General features: G+C 50.9%; 1 protein-coding gene across 1 annotated transcript; it reads left to right on the top strand.

Moving 5' to 3' along the window:
• Window positions 1–635: 635 nt before the first annotated feature.
• Window positions 636–18,107, top strand: METTL2A (methyltransferase 2A, tRNA N3-cytidine). Its single transcript, XM_068166348.1, has 9 exons — window positions 636–736; window positions 2,817–2,908; window positions 7,709–8,070; window positions 10,216–10,265; window positions 11,079–11,139; window positions 13,364–13,503; window positions 14,726–14,832; window positions 15,730–15,795; window positions 17,618–18,107. Exons 1-9 carry the CDS (start codon window positions 648–650, stop codon window positions 17,767–17,769), a joined length of 1,119 nt encoding a protein of 372 aa, XP_068022449.1. The 5' UTR covers window positions 636–647; the 3' UTR covers window positions 17,770–18,107.
• Window positions 18,108–19,899: the final 1,792 nt, after the last annotated feature.

Below are 19,899 nucleotides of genomic sequence, written 5' to 3'. Positions count from 1 at the left end.
AAGCTACTGTGGGTGCGCCACTGGAGCAGGAGTTTGGACTGGGTGATCCCCAGAGGTCCGTGGGAGTGACACCACCGGGGATCTGTGAACGCTGGACAGCGGCGGCCGCTCCTGCGCTCCCCGCGGTGCACGACAGGCGCCACAGAGAGCAGCAGAAGCAGGCTGGGTGCCGAGGGGACCGCGGCGGCTCCTGCGCTCCCCGCGGTGCACGACAGGCGCCACAGAGAGCAGCAGAAGCAGGCTGGGTGCCGAGGGGACCGCGGCGGCTCCTGCGCTCCCCGCGGTGCACGACAGGCGCCACAGAGAGCAGCAGAAGCAGGCTGGGTGCCGAGGGGACCGCGGCGGCTCCTGCGCTCCCCGCGGTGCACGACAGGCGCCACAGAGAGCAGCAGAAGCAGGCTGGGTGCCGAGGGGACCGCGGCGGCTCCTGCCCTCCCCGGGGTGCACGACAGGCGCCACAGAGAGCAGCAGAAGCAGGCTGGGTGCCGAGGGGACCGCGGCCGCTCCTGCCCTCCCCGAGCTCGCCGCTTCCCGCCACCACAGGCACGTGACAGCGGCGTCCCTCACGTGACCACCCCGCCCGGCCAGTCCCCTCTCGGGTCAGCTCGCGCGGGGCTGCTTCCGGTTCCGGTGCCCCTCGGCCCATCATGGCGGCGCCCAGGGAGACGCTGAAGCGGCGGCCTTTCGGGAGGCGCTTCCTCACCGACCCCACCCGCCTCTTTCAGCACAACGCCTGGTGAGGGTGGCCGCCGCCTCCTCGCCCTCATCGGTGCCCGCTCCGGGTCCCCGGCGCATTGCTGCGCACCGCGGAGCGGCCCGGGAAGCTGGCTGGGGCGCTTCGGGGCGCTGCTGCCCTGTGGTGCATCTCCGCGCTCGGTCCCCGGGGGTTGGGAGGGGGTGGCCGGGGGTGCGCTCCTCCTCTTTGTCCCGTCGTGTCGGTAGCCTGGGACGAGCCGTGGTGTAATGGGGCTCTCGGCGGCCGCGGCGGATTAGCCCTGAGCTGCCCTGCTCTGCTTCACGGGGGTTCGGCCGCAGGCATTATTCGCGTTTCTCTCGCTGCGCACGGGCCCATCGCGTGTGCACGCCTCTGAAGCGCCCGCAGGGGTGCAGAGCAGCCCGGGGGAGCTGTGAATATGGGGCTGGAGGCCAAGCAGCGAGGGAGACCCGGAGTTGGGGGCCTGGCACCAGCCGTTTGGGGTGCTGCCGGCGTGGCAGACGGTGCAGGAAGGGCTTGAAGGTGCCGGAGGGCCCTGCCCTGTGCGGTCAGTGATCGGGGGTTCCTGATCCTGCCTCGGCTCCTCCAAAGCAGTTGGGATTCCCGAGGCTCCTTTGATACTTTAGAAGAACACATTTTGCATCGTAGCAGTCTTTTAATTGCCGTAGGTAATAAAGCAATGAAAACAGTTAATAAAGTTCAGTGAGCTGCCCTCAGAGCTCTTTATCCCTTCTCCACCTGTAGATGCATTAGTTACTGGTCTGGACACTGAACAAAGATCCTTTCACCCATCTGCTGCCACGGGATGCTGTAACTGTGAGGTGCTGCTAGGTGTTAGCTTGCAACAGGAGGGGTTTGATGGGGAAAGCTGGTTGAGGATGCATAAAGCACCCAGCTTCTTGAGTTTGGTGTGGAACTGAAGTAAATGTGTCCACTTTCAGCCTGTGGCTGCTATAACCTATTAAGAATTGGGAAGGTTTAATTTGCAATAAAGCAGTGTGTGCATGCATCAGCTTGTTATTCATTTGGGGGCCTGGACTGTACCAAAGGGATGTTGCAAAAGCATATCCTCAACATTATTTACCTGAAGAAACTCCTGCTGCTCTAGTTTATTTATTGTTTTATTTAGACTTTGAGATTTAAAAGTTTATTTTGTGAGTTAAAAGATTGAATTCTCCTGAGGCCAGAATAATGCTTATTGGCCTTTGTTTTCTGCTTTTCATTCACTTGTTTTAATGGGGGGGGGAAGGTCAAGTGAATCACTTTAATGACTCCACAACTCCATGTGTGCACATTTCAGTTACTGATATTTCTTAATGCTGTGTAGCTTCCTGCATATTTTCCTAGGATTGTGTTTCATTGCCTTCCAAACAGCCTTCCTGCCTATGTTGTTTCAACCTGAGAAAGAAAGTGTAGTGTCCTAGGGAGAGCTAAATCTGATGACCCTTGTGATTAATGCCAGCACCTCCCTGGGAAGAAGGCTCTTTCACCTTGTGACAAAGGCAGTTCCTCTCCAAGGAGGCCTGTTCCTGTTGGGTGTCCTCATGGTTTTATAGTAATGATTTATGATGTATGACTTTTTAGGGTGTCAGGTAATGATAGGACTGGGGGGAATGGAGCAAAAGTAGAAATGAGGGTGGTGAGAGACTGGCACAGGTTGCCCAGGGAGGTGATGGAAGCCTCATGCCTGGAGGTGTTTGCAGCCAGGCTGGAGGTGGCTGTGAGCAACCTGCTGTAGTGGGAGGTGTCCCTGCCCATGGCAGGGGGTTGGAGCTGGCTGAGCCTTGAGGTCCCTTCCAACCCTGACAATTCTGTGATTCTATTTGCTCTAAACTTGAGGATCAAATAGGGAAAAGGATTAGGGGAAGGTCTGATGTCTCTCAACAGTCTCCTGCAGTGACATCTTTGGGAGGGCTACAAGTGCAGTTCATGCAGAGCCAGGGGGCATCTGTGCTGATTGCTGCTGTGCTGGTGCTGAGCCAGAGTTAAGAGCTGGTGGAAAAGCTCAGCTGTGGGTCTAGAGGGCTGTCTAGACCAACCTTTCTCTTTCTCTTCAGCCTGCCATTCTCTGCTGAGTAGTTTGTGTTATTTTTCACAACAGGGATAATGTGGAATGGTCAGAAGAGCAGGAAGCCAGTGCCAGGAGTAAAGTCCAAGAGAACAGCTCACAGCTCTTGCCACAAGACAAACAAGGTACTTTTGGATAGTCTGCTAATGCTCAGTCTTGACTTGGCCATACAAGGGTGGCACAGTCCAACCAGAGCTGCCTAAATATCATTTATTCCTCCTTTTCCCCCTTCTCCTGAATCATCCAAAATGCATTCCCTAGTTGTTGTTGATGTTGAAAAAAAGGCAAAGGAGGAATCTTTCTGTTCATAATTTACCTCTCTGTGGCTTTTACACCTTCTCCAGGCACTCCTCCTGCTGGAGCAGAAATGGTCTTTGTTGGGAGGAGTCCTCTTGGGCTGAGTGTCTGTGATTGTGCTGTGCATCTTTAGATACTTTTTAGTGTTCCTTGTCTAACAAACATTCTTCTTTGTAGTGTCATTGCTTCTGCTTGCTTTTATTCTCTAAAGCTTAACTTCTAACAGTCAGTCTTGTGGTGGGTTGCATGCTCTGGAGCTGTCCCTAGCTCAAGCCTAGTTTTTCTCTTAAGGGAATCCAATAAAGTGTCCATACCAAGCAGTGTCTCTACCAAGTTAACAAACAGCTTGATAGTGTTTCAATCAGCAGTGAAGTAAAATAATGTTACCCTGATCAAAGTATTTATCATTGGAGAGGCAGAAAAGGGATTCCAGAAGTTTGGTCTCCCCAAAGTTGGCTTAAACGTTGTCTGAAAGGCAAAGCTCACCTGACCCTGAATTGAGCTACAGGTGCACAATCTACAGTCAGGTAACACAGCTGAGCTCTTCTGAGCTGGTTAATAATGCATCTTTCCTGCACACTTGTGATCTCACCTAGTCATTTAAATGATGCTGAGATGGATTCCTGTGCGATTCATAGATGGGTAAGAGTGGTTTGGGTTGCAAGGGACCTTAAATGTCATTTAGTTCCAACCCCCACCCTGCCATGGGCAGGGACACCTCCCACCAGCCCAGGTTGCTCCTGGCTCCAGCCTGGCTTTGAACAACTCCAGGGAGGGAGCATCCACAGCCTCCCTGGGCAACCTGTTCCAGGGTCTCACCACCCTCACTGTCAAGAATTTCTTCCTGATCTCCAAGTTAAATCTCCTCTCTTCCACCTCAAAGCCATTGCCCCTTGTCCTATCACTACAAGCCCTTGTAAGAAGTCCCTCCCCAGCTCTCCTGCAGCCCACTTCAGGTACTGGAAGGCTTCTCTAAGGTCTCCCTGGAGTCTTATCTTCTCCAGGCTGAACAGCCTCAATTCCCCCATCCGGTCCCCACAGGAGAGGTTCTCCACACCTCTGATCATCTTCATGGCCTCCTCTGGACCTGCTCCAACATTTCCATGTTCTGTGACCAGAACTGGACACAGTGCTCCAGGTGGGGGTCTCACAAGAGCAGGGCAGATAGGAGACCTGTTTGATGATGATGATGGTGCTACACCCTGCTGAGCGCTAGGGTGGATCAGTTTGTTTGAATTCAATTGAGGGTGTCATCTGTAAAGCCCTGCTGAACACTACTGGAGCTATTGAGACACTTCCCATATAGCTTCCAGTTGTGCTCACAATAGCTAATTTGATTATCCCAAAGATCAAGCCTCCCTAATTTCTTGCATTCCCAGAAGCATCCAGCAGTTTCCATTGTGGTGCCCATTGTGTGGAGTTCATTCTAGAATCTGGTTAACATTAAAGGAGGCTGTCTGTCATGCTTTGAGAACCTATAGAGGAGGCTTGCAATGGTGGAGCAATTTGCTGGTTAGAGCAGTTTGTCAGGTCTCCCTGATGTATTTCCCAGAGTGAACAATGGAGGCCAGTCAAATTTGGATGGTTGCTATTCAGCAGGAAGCTTGTGGAGACAATGGGATGGCTGAGACGTGGGGGAAGGCAGCCCAGCCAAATGTGCCTGGAGGGTCGAGTATTTTGAGAAGCAGTGATGTCCAAGCAGGAGAACAAAGAGAAGCTATTGGTCATTATGGCTGCATTATTCTGGGGACTTCTTGGGGCTGTCAGAATTTGTTCTGAAGAAGGAGAGAAGTTTCTGTGGGGTATGTTGGAAGATCTGCCTCCTGGCTGGGAACAAAGAAGTGGAAGAGCTGGTTGTTGGGGGTATTTTTTTGGTTGTTGTTTCCTTTTGAGGCTCCATAATTAGCCCCCCTCTTGCAATTCAGGGGGTCCTGGGTTCTCTTCCTGTCTTTTGTGAACAGTTACTTTTGTTTGTCCTCCTTCTGCAGTGTGAAAGGGTGAGTATGGGCTTGGCTTTTGGGGTGTCCTTACAGAGGTGAGCAGGAGTCCTTAGCAAGAAGGTCCTGGGGGGAGTCTGGCTTGCACACCGATGTCCCCATGAGCTCATGCCACAAACGGGGTCTTGAAGCAGGATTAGGTGAACTCTCCTAGCATAAGGTGGAAAATGGATATGGTCCTTTTTTCTTCTTTCCTTGTTTTTTTTAATGCTTTGAATCTATTTCTTGCATGAGCTTTGTCAGCTGGCCCTTGGTTTCCTGCATTTATAGTTTCACTCATCCTTCCCTCCAGTGCTTTAGTAGCACCAGGCTATGAGCCACATGAGCTTTAAAGCTTCCACACATGTGGAGTGGAGTGTAACAGCTGTTTGATAGCATCCAACAGCATTCCCCCATGATTTAACACAGGAGGAGCACAGTGTCTCGTTCAGTGTTCTGCTAGGGCAAAAAAAAAACCCTGCAGCTAATCCAAACTGACTGGGCTGGAATTTTGCCCCCAGCAGCTCAGGTGAGCATCCCATTGCAGTCAGGCTGGCATGGGATTGTTAGGAGCAGGAATCAGGGATCACCAGGAGCTATGTTTTTGTCAGGTGAAAGAGCATTTCCAGCTCCAGCAGCCTGGCATGTCCCTGCTAGCTCATGGAAGAGGTGACAGGTCAGGAAGGAGTACAGCTGGGTGTGAATCAGGAGCAGTCACTGAGTGCTCCTATGCAAACAGCAAACTGACTTGACCCTTCTCCCTTTGAGCTGCAGTCAGCTCATGGCACAGACTTACTGCTCTAGTCTGGTAGCTGACAGTAACATTTCTTTCAGCTTGAGGTTTAAGGACAAGGCTTCTTCAAAGGAGGAAATCCTTATAGTTGAGGTGAAAAGATTACTTTTATATATAGCTCTTTGTGCTTCAGGGAATAGATCCTACTAAAATTACCCACAGGACTGCCTTCTGGTGCTTTATTGCAGCCATTTTTGTCTCTCTTTGGCTGGGGCTGTGTGTTTTGCCAGGTGCTCTTGGTTCATTTTGCTGTTTCCCTTCAGATATCTTCTAAACACTTGGCCCCTGTCAAGCAAGGCTGATAGCCTGCAGTTCAGATCCCAGTAGTGATCTCCACTTTAAAGAGGTCTGCTCTGTTTTTTAACCCTACTCTTGAGTGCCTGTTGGAGAGAAGTTATCCATTCTCACATCCACTCTTGAGCTGGGGGGAGAATCATTGGCATTCAGTGATGCACCTACTGCTGTGCAAAGCTGCCTGAGGAGCTGCAGTGGGATCTCTGGCCCTGGGTGTTGATGCCTCCAGGTAACTCCAAGCACAGGCTGCTGCAATTGGCTCTCACTTCCCAGGACAGAGAACTCATCACATCAATGGGAATCCAGGAAACCAGTTCCATTTGTATCTTCCCATGTCAAAAAAAGAAGAGTTCCCCTAGAACTGTACTTGATCTGGAGTCTGGGAAGCTGAGTGCAAATAATTCTGTGGGTGACTCCCATCTCCTTAGATCAGGGCTTTGTGAGAGTTCTTCCAGCTTTCTGTGATGCTGGAGGGGATCCATTGGGTGTGAAAATGATAATGCTGGCTGCTGAACTTCATTCTTACCATCTTTAGGCTGTCCACTTTAGCTCTCCACTGTTGCTTTCATGGCAGTGGTCACTCCTGCTGATTTCCTTCTTGCTTTCCTTTCCTGAAGGCAGGATGCACTTAACTTGCACAGAGCTGTGGCAAACAACATGCTGTAGACTGGGCCCCAGCAATCCTTGTGTACAACCTGCTGCCCTGCCACCTTGGAGTGGTGCACAAATGCTACCTGAGCTTTCTGCCAGGCTCAAATTGACTGAATTGGCTTGAGCTTGACTGATTTTGCTGTTTCTCCTTCTGGAAGGAGAGGTGGCTGTTGGGCAGGAGCTCTTCAGCTCCAGGCAGCTGTCACAGAATTCCTTAGAAGCTGTCAGTGGTTGACATTTGGTGTCCCAAGGCTCCTTGTGGATTCAGAGAATCACAGAATGTTAGAGGTTGGAAGGGACCTCTGAGATCATATAGTCCCAGCCGCCTGCTAGAGCAAGTTGCACAGGATGGTGTCCAGAAGGGTTCTGAATGACTCCAGAGATGGAGACTCCACAACCTCTCCGGGCAGCCTGCTCTGGTGCTTCATCACAGAAGGACAGAAGTTCCTCCTCATGTTTAGGTGACACTTCCTGTGTTCAAGTTTGTTCTGTCCCTGGGCACCACTGAAAAAGGATTTGGCCATATCCTCCTGACACTCACCCTTTAAATACTGAGAAGCATTGGTGAGCTGCAAAAGCTGGTGTTAGAGATGGGGCTAAACCCTGGATTTCTTCATTCCAGTCCCCTTCAGAGAGGCCTTTTCTGATGCCAGCTGCCTTTAAATCCTACCAGGAGTCAGAGACTTACCTCTTCTGTCTCTTACCCCTTTTCACTCCTAAGGAAGTGATTGTGAGGAAGCAGGCTGAGGGTGTGGGTTGGCACAAGTGAGCTAGAGGTGATTCTCAGTCAAGAAGCTCACTTACTAAAGAAGATTTGGGAGCAGATGCCTGCAGTGATCTCTCACTGCCTGAACTGGTTACACTCGGAGACCTTTGGATTTGACTGCTGCTGCTGTTTTTGTTTGTGTTCACAGAGGAATATGAGGTGAATGCTAAGAGGTACTGGGATGACTTCTATAAAATCCATGAAAATGGTTTCTTCAAGGACAGGCATTGGCTGTTCACTGAATTCCCTGAGCTGGCACCTAACAGGAACCCAGGGCAGAGCGGGGGTTCAGTGCCTGGCCCTGGCAACAAAGAGGAACCCGACAAAGAAGGGCTGGGATGCTGTGAAAATGGACATTGTTCACTGGGAGCCAGGGCAGAAAATCAGTTAAACCTGCTCAAGGGCACACCTGAGATCTGCACAGAAGAAGGGACTGCCCAGAAGGACACTGAGCTGAGTCAGAGTGGTGGAGACTACCCAGGGTCATCCGCATCTTACCGCATCCTGGAGGTAACAGCTGGGAAACAGAGAGGCACACCCCCAGCACTCCCTTCTCTCAGAGGTAGAGGGACTGGGACATAAAATAGATACTGTAAACAGGAAGTGAGTGAAACGATTGCCTTAAGTCAGTAAAATGCAGGAAAACCCACCAAAACAAAACAGAGGGCAGCTTAGAACTGAGGGCAACTTAGAACCTCTCCTACGAGGATAGGCTGAGGGAGCTGGGGTTGTTCAGCCTGGAGAAGAGAAGGCCCTGGGGAGACCTTAGAGCAGCCTTCCAGTACCTGAAAGGGGCCTACAAGAAGAATGGAGAGAGAGTGTTTACTAAAGTCTGCAGTGATAAGATGAAGGGCAGTGGCTTCAAACTAGAGAAAAGTAGATTTAGGTTGGATGCTAGGAACAAGTTCTGCATCATGAGGGTGGTGGAATACTGCAACAGGTTGCCCAGGGTGGTGGTTGAGGCCCCATCCCTGGATGTGCTCAAGGTGAGGCTCAACAAGGCTCTGAGCAATCTGATCTCATGGAGGATGTCCCTGCTGACTGCAGCCGTGCTGACTGCAGAGAGGGTTGGACTTGATGACCTTTGGAAGCCCCTTCCAGCCCAAACCATTCTAGGGCTCTGTAAATCTGTTGGGATGCTTTTGGTCTAGCAGAGCACAAGGATCATAAGAAGCTTCCAAGTTTTAAAGATAAACTGTTACTCTCAGGTGTTGAAGCAAACCTTTTAAAGCCATCTTTTGAAGAAGCTGCTGCTTTTACATGGCTGTAGAAAAGTTTTCTCCTGTCATTTATGTTCTGCATGTCTCTGCTGACTCTTTTGTCTTGAGAGCTGTGAAACAAGCAGTGAAAACAAGAATGTAAAGATGCTGCTTGGTTTGTTCCCTGTGGCATCTCAGCCTCATGCAGGATTTGACCTTGAAAAGTCTGTAGGGTTAATAGATGTTTGACTCCTGGCAGCTGGTAAGGTCCTTTGGCTCTGCCCTCTCAGCTTTGGTGGCTGTCCATAAAACTCATTGTGAATGCTTCATGTTTTAGGGGAGTTCTGCACTTCCAGGGAGGGTCAATTTATGAACTGCCCTTTCAATGCTTTCATTTAATCTGAGGCTTTGAGGCTTCCTCAGGCTCCGATCTTGTGTCATTGTGGCTTTCCTGTCTCACCTGAGCACTGTCAGCAATACCTGTTGCTGCAAGCCATCACTGCTGTCTTCAGTTTCACTGCTTCCTTCAACAGTCAGAGACAGATTCCCCCAGCCCAGTGGTGTGAGCCATCTTCACAGGGGAGCAAGCAGAAGGAATAACAAGGCAGGATCATTGCAGGCCTAGTTGGAGCTTGAGGAAGAGCCATCTAGTGAAGGAAACTCTGAAACAGCAGGATGTCATTAGAGTTAAGCAAACTTCTTTCTCCATTGCTCTGGAAGTGAAGGCAACTAATCCTGGCCAGTGCTTCAGTGACTCATCCTGGTTGTTATGCTTGGGATTCCAGCAATAACAGTTTTCAAATGAGTAACGATACACAGCTCTGCAAGGATTGGCTTAGTGGTTGCCCACAGATGTTTGTAGCTGAGCCTGCTCCTCAGAGCTGGACATCTTCACACCTTGCAGGAAGATGTGGAATGGTCACTGCAGTGCTCAGGTGTTACAGATTCACAGATGGCACTGGATTGGAAGGGATCCTCAAAGGGCATGAGGTCTGTGGGGACAGGTTGGACTTGATGATCTTTGAGGTTTCTTCCAACCTTGGTGATACTGTGGTACTGTGATCTTGTCCAAATCCCCTGCAGACAGCAGGGACACCTGTGCCTGCCCAGGGCCACACTGAGTCTGATCTTGAATGTCTCCAAGCTGGGGCCTCAACCACATCCCTGGACAAACTGTGCCAGGATTTTACCACTCTCATTGTCAAAAACTTCGTCCTAATGCCCAACCAAGATCTGCCCTGCTGCAGTTTCAAACCATTGCCCCCCATCACCACAAGCCCTTCTGAACAGTCCCTGCCCAGCCTTGCTGTAGGTCCCTTTCAGATACTGAAATGCTTCTGCAAGGTCTCTCCAGAGCCTTTGCTCCTTGGCTATGGAGAGGTGATGTGAAATGAGCTGCATGGGGCATGCTGAGGAAATGATTTTCACTGTGTGTACCTCTGCTGTGTTTGTGCAGGTTGGCTGTGGTGCTGGAAATACAGTCTTCCCCATATTACAAACCAATAAGTAAGTAGAGCTCTCAGCAGGTTTGTGCTTTTTTCACCTGCATGATTTACCAGCCTCTGAAAAAACAACTGGCAGAGCATTGCATGTGTGCTTGGACAGTCTGGGAGAACAGCCAGAGGCAAGTGGGACTTATAACCATCTGCAGCTTCATGTGATTGTGTTTGGAGCTGAGGAATCTTTGGTCTTAGAACTGCAACCAGCAAAACGTGATGCAACTTTCTGTGGCTCATTCCGAAAGCATTTTCACCCAGGCCTTAGTGCCTCTCCTTTCTCAGGAGGGAAGAGGAGCCAGTTCCAGATGAGAATGATTGAGGCCTAGAGGAGCACTGGCAGCCGCCAGATCTGGGGGTTCTTGAAGGAGACAGACCAAAGCCCAAAGGATCACTAGAGGTGTTTAGGAAGAGACTGGATGGGGTGCTTGGTTTAGTTGATTAGATGGTGTTGGGTGATAGGTTGGACTGGATGATCTCAAAGGTCTCTTCCAACCTGGTCTATCCTATCCTACCCTATCCTATCCTACCCCACTCTACCCCACTCTACCCCACCCCACCCCACCCCACCCCACCCCACCCCACCCCACCCCACCCCACCCTATCCTATCCTATCCTATCCTATCCTATCCTATCCTATCCTATCCTATCCTATCCTGTCCTATCCTATCCTATCCTGTCCCGTCCCGTCCCATCCCATCCCAGGCTCCCAAGTCTGTGCTCTGTGTATTTGAGCCACCCCTGTTGTTCCTGTGGACCACTTCTGTAGAAATGGTGATAGTTTCTGTGCTTACTTCATGCTGGTGTCTTTTCTTTCTTGCAGTGATCCAGGCCTTTTTGTTTATTGCTGTGATTTTTCTACAGCAGCTGTGGATCTGGTCCAGGTAAGCTCAGTGGTGAAGCAGGAAGGTAGGAGGGTACATGGTGCCAATTGCACATTAACCCAAATCCATCCCAGCAGCCACCAGCTAGCTGTTTCTTCTCAGCCAGCCCTTCTGCTGACCCTTGTACTGACAAACCAGGGAAACAAGCCATCAAAGACTGGGGAAATGGGGGAAGTTGCAGCTCTCAAAATGTCACATTGGCAGCAGATACGACAGCCAAATTTTCTTTGCCCTGTGGTTGGCAGCTCTCTTTCTAAATCCAGGGCTCTTTTAGCTGAGTAACTGCTGAACCTTGGAAACAGCCAAGCTATTTCTTTTTTTCCCAACAGGAACTGGAGCTGGGTTTGGTTTGTGTATGCATAACTGTGAGAGCAGTTCCTGGGAACATGGTCTAGTTGCTTCTGCACAGACAGCTGAGGAGGGGCACTGCTGTCTGTGGAGCAGGAGGCTGGAATGTAGTCAAAGGACAAACACTGCTAACAATTTTCAGGTCAGGACAGAAGTGAGAATGTATGAAGTATCAAATGCAATCAGTCACTTGGTGAGGGAGCACAGCAGCAGAGGCAGGATGCCATTTCATCCTCTTAAGGTGACACAAGCAGTGTTTAGAGAGGCTGTTGCAAGTCATAGCAGCAGCTTTAGAAAAATAGAGAGCTTCTTTTAGAAGTCTAAATATCATTTTTATGAGCATAACCCGAGGCAGCCAGCTCTGATTTGTGGCATATAAGGAGAAGTCTGCCTGTACCTGAAATGAATATTAATTTCAGTGCTGCAGGAAGGGGCCCTGACACTCCCTGTTGCAAAGATTTCCAGCCTGACAGTGTCAATCCCTCCCTTCTGACCACTGCTAGGGGAAAAGCTAACCTTAAAATTGCAGTAATCCCTCAGTCCAGTGTCGAAGTTTTGTCAGTGCTGATTGTCTGCATGCAGCAAGTCCAAAGCTCTTTGTCAGTCTCCTCAGGGTGCTTATTCTTCTTGTTTCACCTCTGCTCCTTGTCTGGCCACAGAACCTATCTGACCCCATCTGCCTTAGTCCAGTGAGGCTGAAAGAGATCTCTGGACACACACCATAATAATCATGTCTCACATCGTTAAAAAAGACATTGAGGAAAGGAAGCTGAGGGGAAAGCTGCTCACTCTCTACAACTACCTAAAAGGAGGCTGCAGACAGGTGGGGCTTGGCCTCTTCCCACAAGTCACAACTGATAGGACAAGAGGAAAAGGCATCAGGTTACACCAGGGGAGGATTAGGGTGGACATAAGGAAAAAATTCTTCATTGAAAGGATTCTCAAAGCCTGGAACAGGCTGCCCAGGGAAGTGTTTGACTCCCCATCCCTGGATGTATACAAAGCCATCTAGATCACAGTATCACCAAGGTTGGAAGAGACCTCAAAGATCATCGAGTCCAACCTGTCACCACAGACCTCATGACTAAACCATGGCACCAACTGCCACATCCAGTCCCCTCTTGAACACCTGCAGGGATGGGGACTCCACCACCTCCCTGGGCAGCACATTCCAATGACAAATGACTCTCTGGGAAGAACTTTCTCCTCACCTCCAGCCTAAACTTCCCCTGGCACAGCCTGAGACTGTGTCCTCTTGTTCTGGTGCGGGTTGCCTGGGAGAAGAGACCAACCCCCTTCTGGCTACAACCTCCCTTCAGGTAGTTGCAGAGAGCAATGAGGTCTCCCCTGAGCCTCCTCTTCTCCAGGCTAAACAATCCCAGCTCCTTCAGTCTCTCCTCACAGGGCTGTGCTCAAGGCCTCTCCCCAGCCTTGTTGCCCTTCTCTGGACACCTTCAAGTCTCTCAATGTCCTTCCTAAACTGAGGGGCCCAGAACTGGACACAAGACTCAAGGTGTGGCCTAACCAATGCAGAGTCCAGGGGCACAATGACTTCCCTGCTCCTGCTGGCCACACTATTCCTAATGCAGGCCAAGATGCCACTGGCCCTCTTGGCCACCTGGGCACACTGCTGGCTCATGTTTAGGCAGCTGTCAACCAGCACCCCCAGGTCCCTCTCTGTCTGGCAGCTCTCAGCCACTCCGATCCCAGCCTGTAGCTCTGCATGGTTTTGTTGTGGCCAAAGTGCAGCCCCTGGCACTTGGACTTGTTGAATGCCAACCTGATGGACTCTGCCCATCTGTCCAGTCAGTTGAGGTCCCTCTGCAGAGCCCTTCGGCCCTCTAACTGACCAACATTTCTCTCCTCTTAAACACAGAACAATGCAGACTATGACTCCTCTCGCTGCTTTGCCTTTGTCCACGACCTGTGCAACGACCAAAGTCCTTTCCCCATGCCAGATGAGAGCCTTGATGTTGTTATTCTTATCTTTGTCCTCTCAGCCATTCTCCCAGAGAAGTAAGTTGTTTAACAATTCCTTCTGGTTGCAGGAGACAATCCATGCAGAGCTGGAGCTCTTTATTAGCAGCTGTGCTGCTTTTGGCCTCTCACATCAAGGCAAAGGAAAGTTTGCTGTGTGTCTGCTCCAGATTTCCATGAAGCCTCTGAAAAGGGAATTTGCACCTCCTTGGTTGTAACAAATTCTGGCCCAGGATAGGTGTCACCTTGAGGCGCTAAGTGGCTGTAGACTGGCTTGGACCAGATGACCTTTAGAGGTCCCTCCCAACCCAAACCATTCTGTGTGATCTTGCTGAGGTCACAGTTGTTGGATTGAAGCAACTCAGCACCCATTTGTGGACAGGATTGCTGCTAGAATTTAAGGCTCTGGGGCTAGATTTAATTTCTCCTATGGGAGGTGACCAAAAGGGTCAGAAAACAGTTAAAGCAAGCACTGTGATCTTAGTGTGACAGTGACAACCACACTGCCTCTGTCTGGTTTTGTTCCCTTTGGTTTTACTTCAAGTTCACTTCTTACTTGTTTGATAGGAGCCAGAGGAAATCATTCTGTAATTAGCAAGAGAGAGCAGCTAATTCCCTGCTGTGGCAGCCTCAGTCATTGCTGTAGGAAAAACTGGGCAGCAGAATCAGGGAGTGTCAGAAGCAAGGCAGCCAAATAAACTCAACCCACCTCAGTCTGAAGGAGCTCAGAGAAGTGCTGGCTTTGGGTAGCTCCTCTAGGAAGCTGAAATGTGTGAAACTTGATATCTTGGTAGATTCAGATTGGATATTAAGAAGAAGTTCTTTCCCATGAGGGTGGTGAGAGACCGGCACAGGTTGCCCAGGGAGGTGGTGGAAGCCTCACCCCTGGAGGTTTTTGCAGCCAGGCTGGATGTGGCTGTGAGCAACCTGCTGTAGTGTGAGGTGTCCCTGCCCATGGCACAGGGGATGTTGGAACTGGATGATCTTTGAGGTCCCTTCCAACCCTGACAATTCTGTGACATGTCTAGAGATGGGGAGAATGTCTTTAGAGCAAACCTAAAGAATAAAGCTTCTCCTAACCCTGAGCAGCCTGATCTAGTGTGAGGTGTCCCTGCCCATGGCAGGGGGGTTGGAGCTGGCTGAGCCTTGAGGTCCCTTCCAGCCCTGACAGTTCTGTGGTTCTATGATTGTTTTTGGGAAAGAGGGCTAAGGAAGCAAGCCCCAATTTGCAGAGTGTTGCATGGTTCTGCCCTCTCCTCAGGATGCAGGGCATTGTCACCAGGCTGAGTCGCCTTCTGAAGCCAGGAGGGATGATTTTGTTACGAGACTACGGCCGCTACGATCTGGCCCAGCTTCGCTTTAAGAAAGGTATCCTCCCTCCCTCCCTCCCTCCCTCCCTCCCTCCCTCCCTCCCTCCCTCCCTCCCTCCCTCCCTCCTCCTCCCCCCTCCTCCCCCCCCCCTCCCCATTCCCTCCCCCTGGGGCACTCTCACCAGGGTGGGGAAAAGGATCTGGGAGTCCTGCTGGACAACACAATGACCATGAGCCAGCAATGTGCCCTTGTGACCAAGAAGGCCAAGGGGGTGCACCCCGATGAGCGTGGCCAGCGGGTCGAGGGAGGTTCTCCTGCCCCTCTGCTCTGGTGAGACCACAGCTGGAGTGCTGGGCCCAGTTCTGGGCTCGCCTGTTAAAAAAGGGCAAGGACTTGCTGGAGAGGGTACAGCAAAGGGCTACAAAGATGCTGACTGTGACTGGAACATCTCTGTGATGAGGGAAGGACAGAGTATTGGAGCTGTTTAGTCTGGAAAAGAGTAGCCTGGGAGGGGGGAACTCACCAATTCTGATCAATACTTCAAGGGTGGGTGGCAGGAGGGTGGGGCCAGGCTTTGTTCAGTGGTACCCAGGGACAGGTAATGGGCACAAACTTGAACATAAGAAGTTTCACTTGAACATGAGTAGGAACTTTAATTTAAGGGTGATGGAGTCCTGGAACAAGCTGCCTAGAGGGGTGGTGGAGTCTCCATCTCTGGAGATATTGAAAACCCACCTGGATGCATTCCTGCTTTGCTACAGGGGTTGGATTCAGTGATCTCCAGAGGTCCACTCCAACTCCTCCCATTTTGTGACTCTGTGACAGCTAATAGATGATGCTTCCCTGGAGTAGTGTCTATCCTGAGGCAGCTTAAGCACAGTGTGTCCTTGTTGGATGGCAGATGTTGATTCTGTAATGATAGCTGGTAACTGTTTAAATCTCTCTTGCCCTTAGGTCAGTGTCTGTCTGAGAACTTCTATGTGAGAGGTGATGGCACCAGAGTCTACTTCTTCACACAAGGTAGGAGGCTAGAAAGCATCCCTCTGTCTCTCCTCAGCTCTTTGCCCTCAAGTTTGGCCACTGGCTCATTCCAGACAAGATGCTATGTTCACAGGGACCTGGACTTGCCACTTGCTGATGCAAATATCACACAATGGTGGGGATTGGAAGGGACCTCTGGACATCATTGGAATGTGCTGCCCAGGGAGGTGGTGGAGTCCCCATCCCTGGAGGTGTTCAAGAGGGGATTGGATGTGGCACTTGGTGCCATGGTCTAGTCATGAGGTCTGTGGTGCCAGGTTGGACTCGATGATCCTCGAGGTCTCTTCCAACCTTGGTGATTCTGTGATCATCTAGTCCAGCCTCCCTGCTATGGCAGAGTCACCCACAGTAGGCTTCATGGTGAATTCCTTGGAGAAAATTCCTTTTAAAGGAGGACCAGTGTCTTTGCTGCACAGGGAGGGGTGGAATTGGAGGAGCTCTCCTTGAATGCTGTTGCCTGCAGAGGGTGGAGCGAGATGGACACCACTTGAAGGAACTTCTCTTAACATTACTGCTCTGCTACAAGGAAATAAGAAGGGTGTGGTTCAGCCTAGAGCCAAGGCAGCCTCTCCAGTTCTGCTGCTGCTGCTTGGTGTTCAGGAGGGGTTGCATTCTCCCTGCTTATCACCAAGTGCACCTCCAGCCCCTTCCTCCATGGGCGCCTCTGCGTGGTGGGTTTCAGAGCAGCGGCACAGCTGGCCTGAGCCATCCCCTGCCCCCCTGGCCAGGGCACTTGTTTGTCACAACAGAAGTCATGCTCAAAGCGTGTCTGGCAAAGGTTTCCCCATGGCAAGCATCTGATAAATGAGCACAAGCTGGGACCTGTTAGCTCTTTTCTGCAGAAACTCCACACACATCACGTGCTCCCAGGCTGCTGCTGAACAAGCTTGCTGCTGCTCAGCAGGACCTGGGCTTTCCTTGCCCAGGGCCAGTGACTGGGGCACCAGGATGCCGATTTGCTTGGTCAGGAATCCCTGCCAGTGTAAGTGGTGCAGCCTCCAGGGCTCTTGGTGCTTTGATTTGGCCCCAATAGGGTGTGGTTTTTAAAGGATTTTTGTTTCCCCCCCAAACTTAACCTTAATGAATCCCTTTCCCTTCCAGCCAACACAGCACAGATTTCACTGCCACCTTTTCAAAGTGTAGGTCTGATCCTGTTCTTCACTCCTGCAGACACTGGAATTCCTCTGGAGAGAGGGGGGGAAGGGGAGGGAATGGATCTGTCCCTGCTCACCAGGAGGTGCTCCCTTAATGGGTCACTAGAGACAGTGCCCTTGTCTGAAACTGCTGCTGTTTTGACAAGTCTATAATCCTAGTTGTCCTCCCAGTGATTATTTACTTCCTTAGCAGCAGGTAAACTCAAGGGAAACTGGAGAAACTGGGATCTTACTCCCTTCCTTAATGCAGTAGAGTTCCTTAATGTAGTTGAGTCACAGAACACAGAATGCATCTGGTTGGAAGAGACTCCAAGCTCATCTGGTCCAACCCTTGGCCCAGCGCTGGCGCTGAAGGGTCAGCACTAAACCATGTCCCTAAGTGCCAGGTCCACACACTGCTTAAGCACCTCCAGGCATGGTGACTCCAGCCCTGCCCTGGGCAGCCTGTTCCAGTGTTTGAGAGCCCTTTCAGTGAAGAAATATTGCCTGCTATCCAGCCTGAACCTCCCCTGCCTGCTCTTTACCCTGCCAGAGCGAGACCGTGAGCTTCCTCTGGCCCGTCTTTCAGCACAGCTCAGCCCTCAGTGTGAGCAGGTATCAGTGAAACGAAAGCATGGCATCCTCCATCTCCTGCTCTTTGCTTCCAGATGAGTTAGATGACCTCTTCACCACAGCTGGGCTGGAGAAAATCCAGAATCAGGTGGACCGGAGGCTGCAGGTGAACCGCGGGAAGCAGATGACGATGTATCGAGTCTGGATCCAGTGCAAGTACTGCAGGCCTGCTGCCCCCCAGCTGTGAGGGTACAGGGCCTGCTTCTCAGGCTGGAGCCTCTTCATCACCATCTCCAGTGAGTGTCTCCTCCTGGTGAGCTGTGGTTTGATGGAGCTCAGCCCACACGGGACCTCAGTGCCTTTGACACTGCCTAGCATCACTTCAAGTGAGTTGTGCTAAGGGTGGACGCTCTAAGGGGAGACCAAGCAGTGGTTCAGATGTCTTGCTGCTGCTCTGAGTTGTTTTTTAAGCATGTTTTTAACAGCTTAAGAAGTGGTCATGCTGTCTTACAGCAGCTGAGCAAGCTGAGTACCAAGTCACTCTTACTCTGGATTTCCATCTGAAACAGGAAAGCTTTGACCTTACCTCTGTGTTGTGTGCTCTTGTCTTGGGAACAAAAACCATGCAAAGGGTAAGTCTGATCTTCTCTGCAGCTGGTCACTAGGCCTCATATGGATCCCATAACCAGCTGAGCCCATGCTGCTCTCCTCTAGCCATTCAGGTTTGTGCAAATCCACAAGTTCAAGTACATGGCTTGAAGGCAGGAGCCAAGAGCACGCTGCTTTCCCAGTGTCAGCTTCCCCACAGTTGCCTCATGGTGTGCAGGTTACCTGTGGAGAAAGCAGATTGTGCTGCCTTGTCCTCATGTCCACAAGGGTGTTCACCTAGGGAGCTGGCACACTGTGGCTCAGGAGCTATGAATTCATGTCAGGCAGCAGTCAGGTTTGGGGGCACCTCCAGAGTGCAGAGTGTCACAGGAGACCAGGATTGTGCAGAATCACAGAACAGAACAAATCTGGTTGGAGGAGCCCTCAGAGATCATCCTGCCTTTGCTGCCTGAAACTCTTCTTGCTGTCTGCAGCCCCTGGCTCACAAGCTGCACTGGCCTGTCCTGGTGCTGTGCTAAAGCCAAGCAGACAAGACCCTTGTCTTTGGTAAGAAATCAGAAGAATGTCTACCCCTCTTGTTTCATTTCTCAGAGGGAGCCAACTTTGTGGCTTGCTGAAGGTATTTCCCCTCCTTTGACAGCAAAGAGCTTTTATCTCCACTGGTTTTCTTCTCTTAGGGTGTGGTACAACACAGGTATTAGAATAAATTCTGTGGCAATGCTTTTTCAGTGCTGGTTTGATTATTGTCAACCAGGCTTCCACAGAAACCCACATGCTTCTGCATGCCTGACCTGAAGGATTTGGGCCACCATTAGCTAACTGCAGCTTTTTCCCCCTCTTCTTGTTATGAGGAGGCTCATTAGTGCCTGCTCTCATCTCTCAAGCCTTGGCTGCTCTCTCCTACCACTTCTTAGTTCATGGAGCACCAAGGTGTGTGGTGTGTGTGCAGCCCTGGCTGGAGAGCAGTTCATGCTACACAAAGCATGTGTCTTTTTTTGGCTAGACTCTTGCAGCTGAAGCTTACAGTTGCCCAAGGCTGTCAGCTGTAGAGGCAGATAGGTTATGAACTAACTGCTGCCTTGAAACAGAGGAGAAAGGGTAGAGAGATGAGGAAGTGCCATTGCTGACTTTGGAGAGCCTGCAGGAGTCCTGGAGCATCAAACCAGGAGCACCTTCATTTGTAAGGCATTGGAAGGGGCTGTGGCAGCAGCATCACTTCACGGTATAACAGTATACTTGAGGTTGGATGGGACCTCAAGAGATCATCCAGTCCAACACTCCTGCCAAAGCAGGAGCACTTAGGGTAGTCCACACAGGAATGAATCCAGGTGGGTTTTGAAAGTCTTCAGAGAAGGAGACTCCACAACCTCTCTGGGCAGCCTGCTCCAGGGCTCTGGGACCCTCACTGTAAAGAAGTTTCTCCTCATCTTAACTTCCACATTGCTATGTTGCCCTGCAGGTGTTAGCTGGCCAAAGACTTCTGGACATCTCAGTCCTTCCCAGGGAAAGGGGGCTTAGGAAATCCATTCCCACCTCAAGGCTGCAGAGCTGGGGCAGGAATGGAAATGGGCCTTTTTGTGTTAATATATCTAGCTCCTAAATAATGTTGAAAGGGAATCAAAAGGGCAGGAAGAGAATTCCTGTGTGATTTGTTGCACTGTACTTTGGAAAGGGCAAAGAGACTTCCCAGTGTCTGCAAATGAAACAGGAGGAGCTTGAATGGTAGAATAGAATCAGAGAGTCATTTTGGATGGAAGAGCCCTTTAGG

Source organism: Melanerpes formicivorus, unplaced genomic scaffold (assembly GCF_026170545.1).
Source record: "Melanerpes formicivorus ecotype bairdi unplaced genomic scaffold, bMelFor1.0.p_v2 SCAF_100, whole genome shotgun sequence".
Classification (NCBI taxonomy): Eukaryota; Metazoa; Chordata; class Aves; order Piciformes; family Picidae; genus Melanerpes; species Melanerpes formicivorus.
Note: the sequence above shows the minus strand (reverse complement) of the source record. Positions and strands in the feature narration are given on the sequence as shown.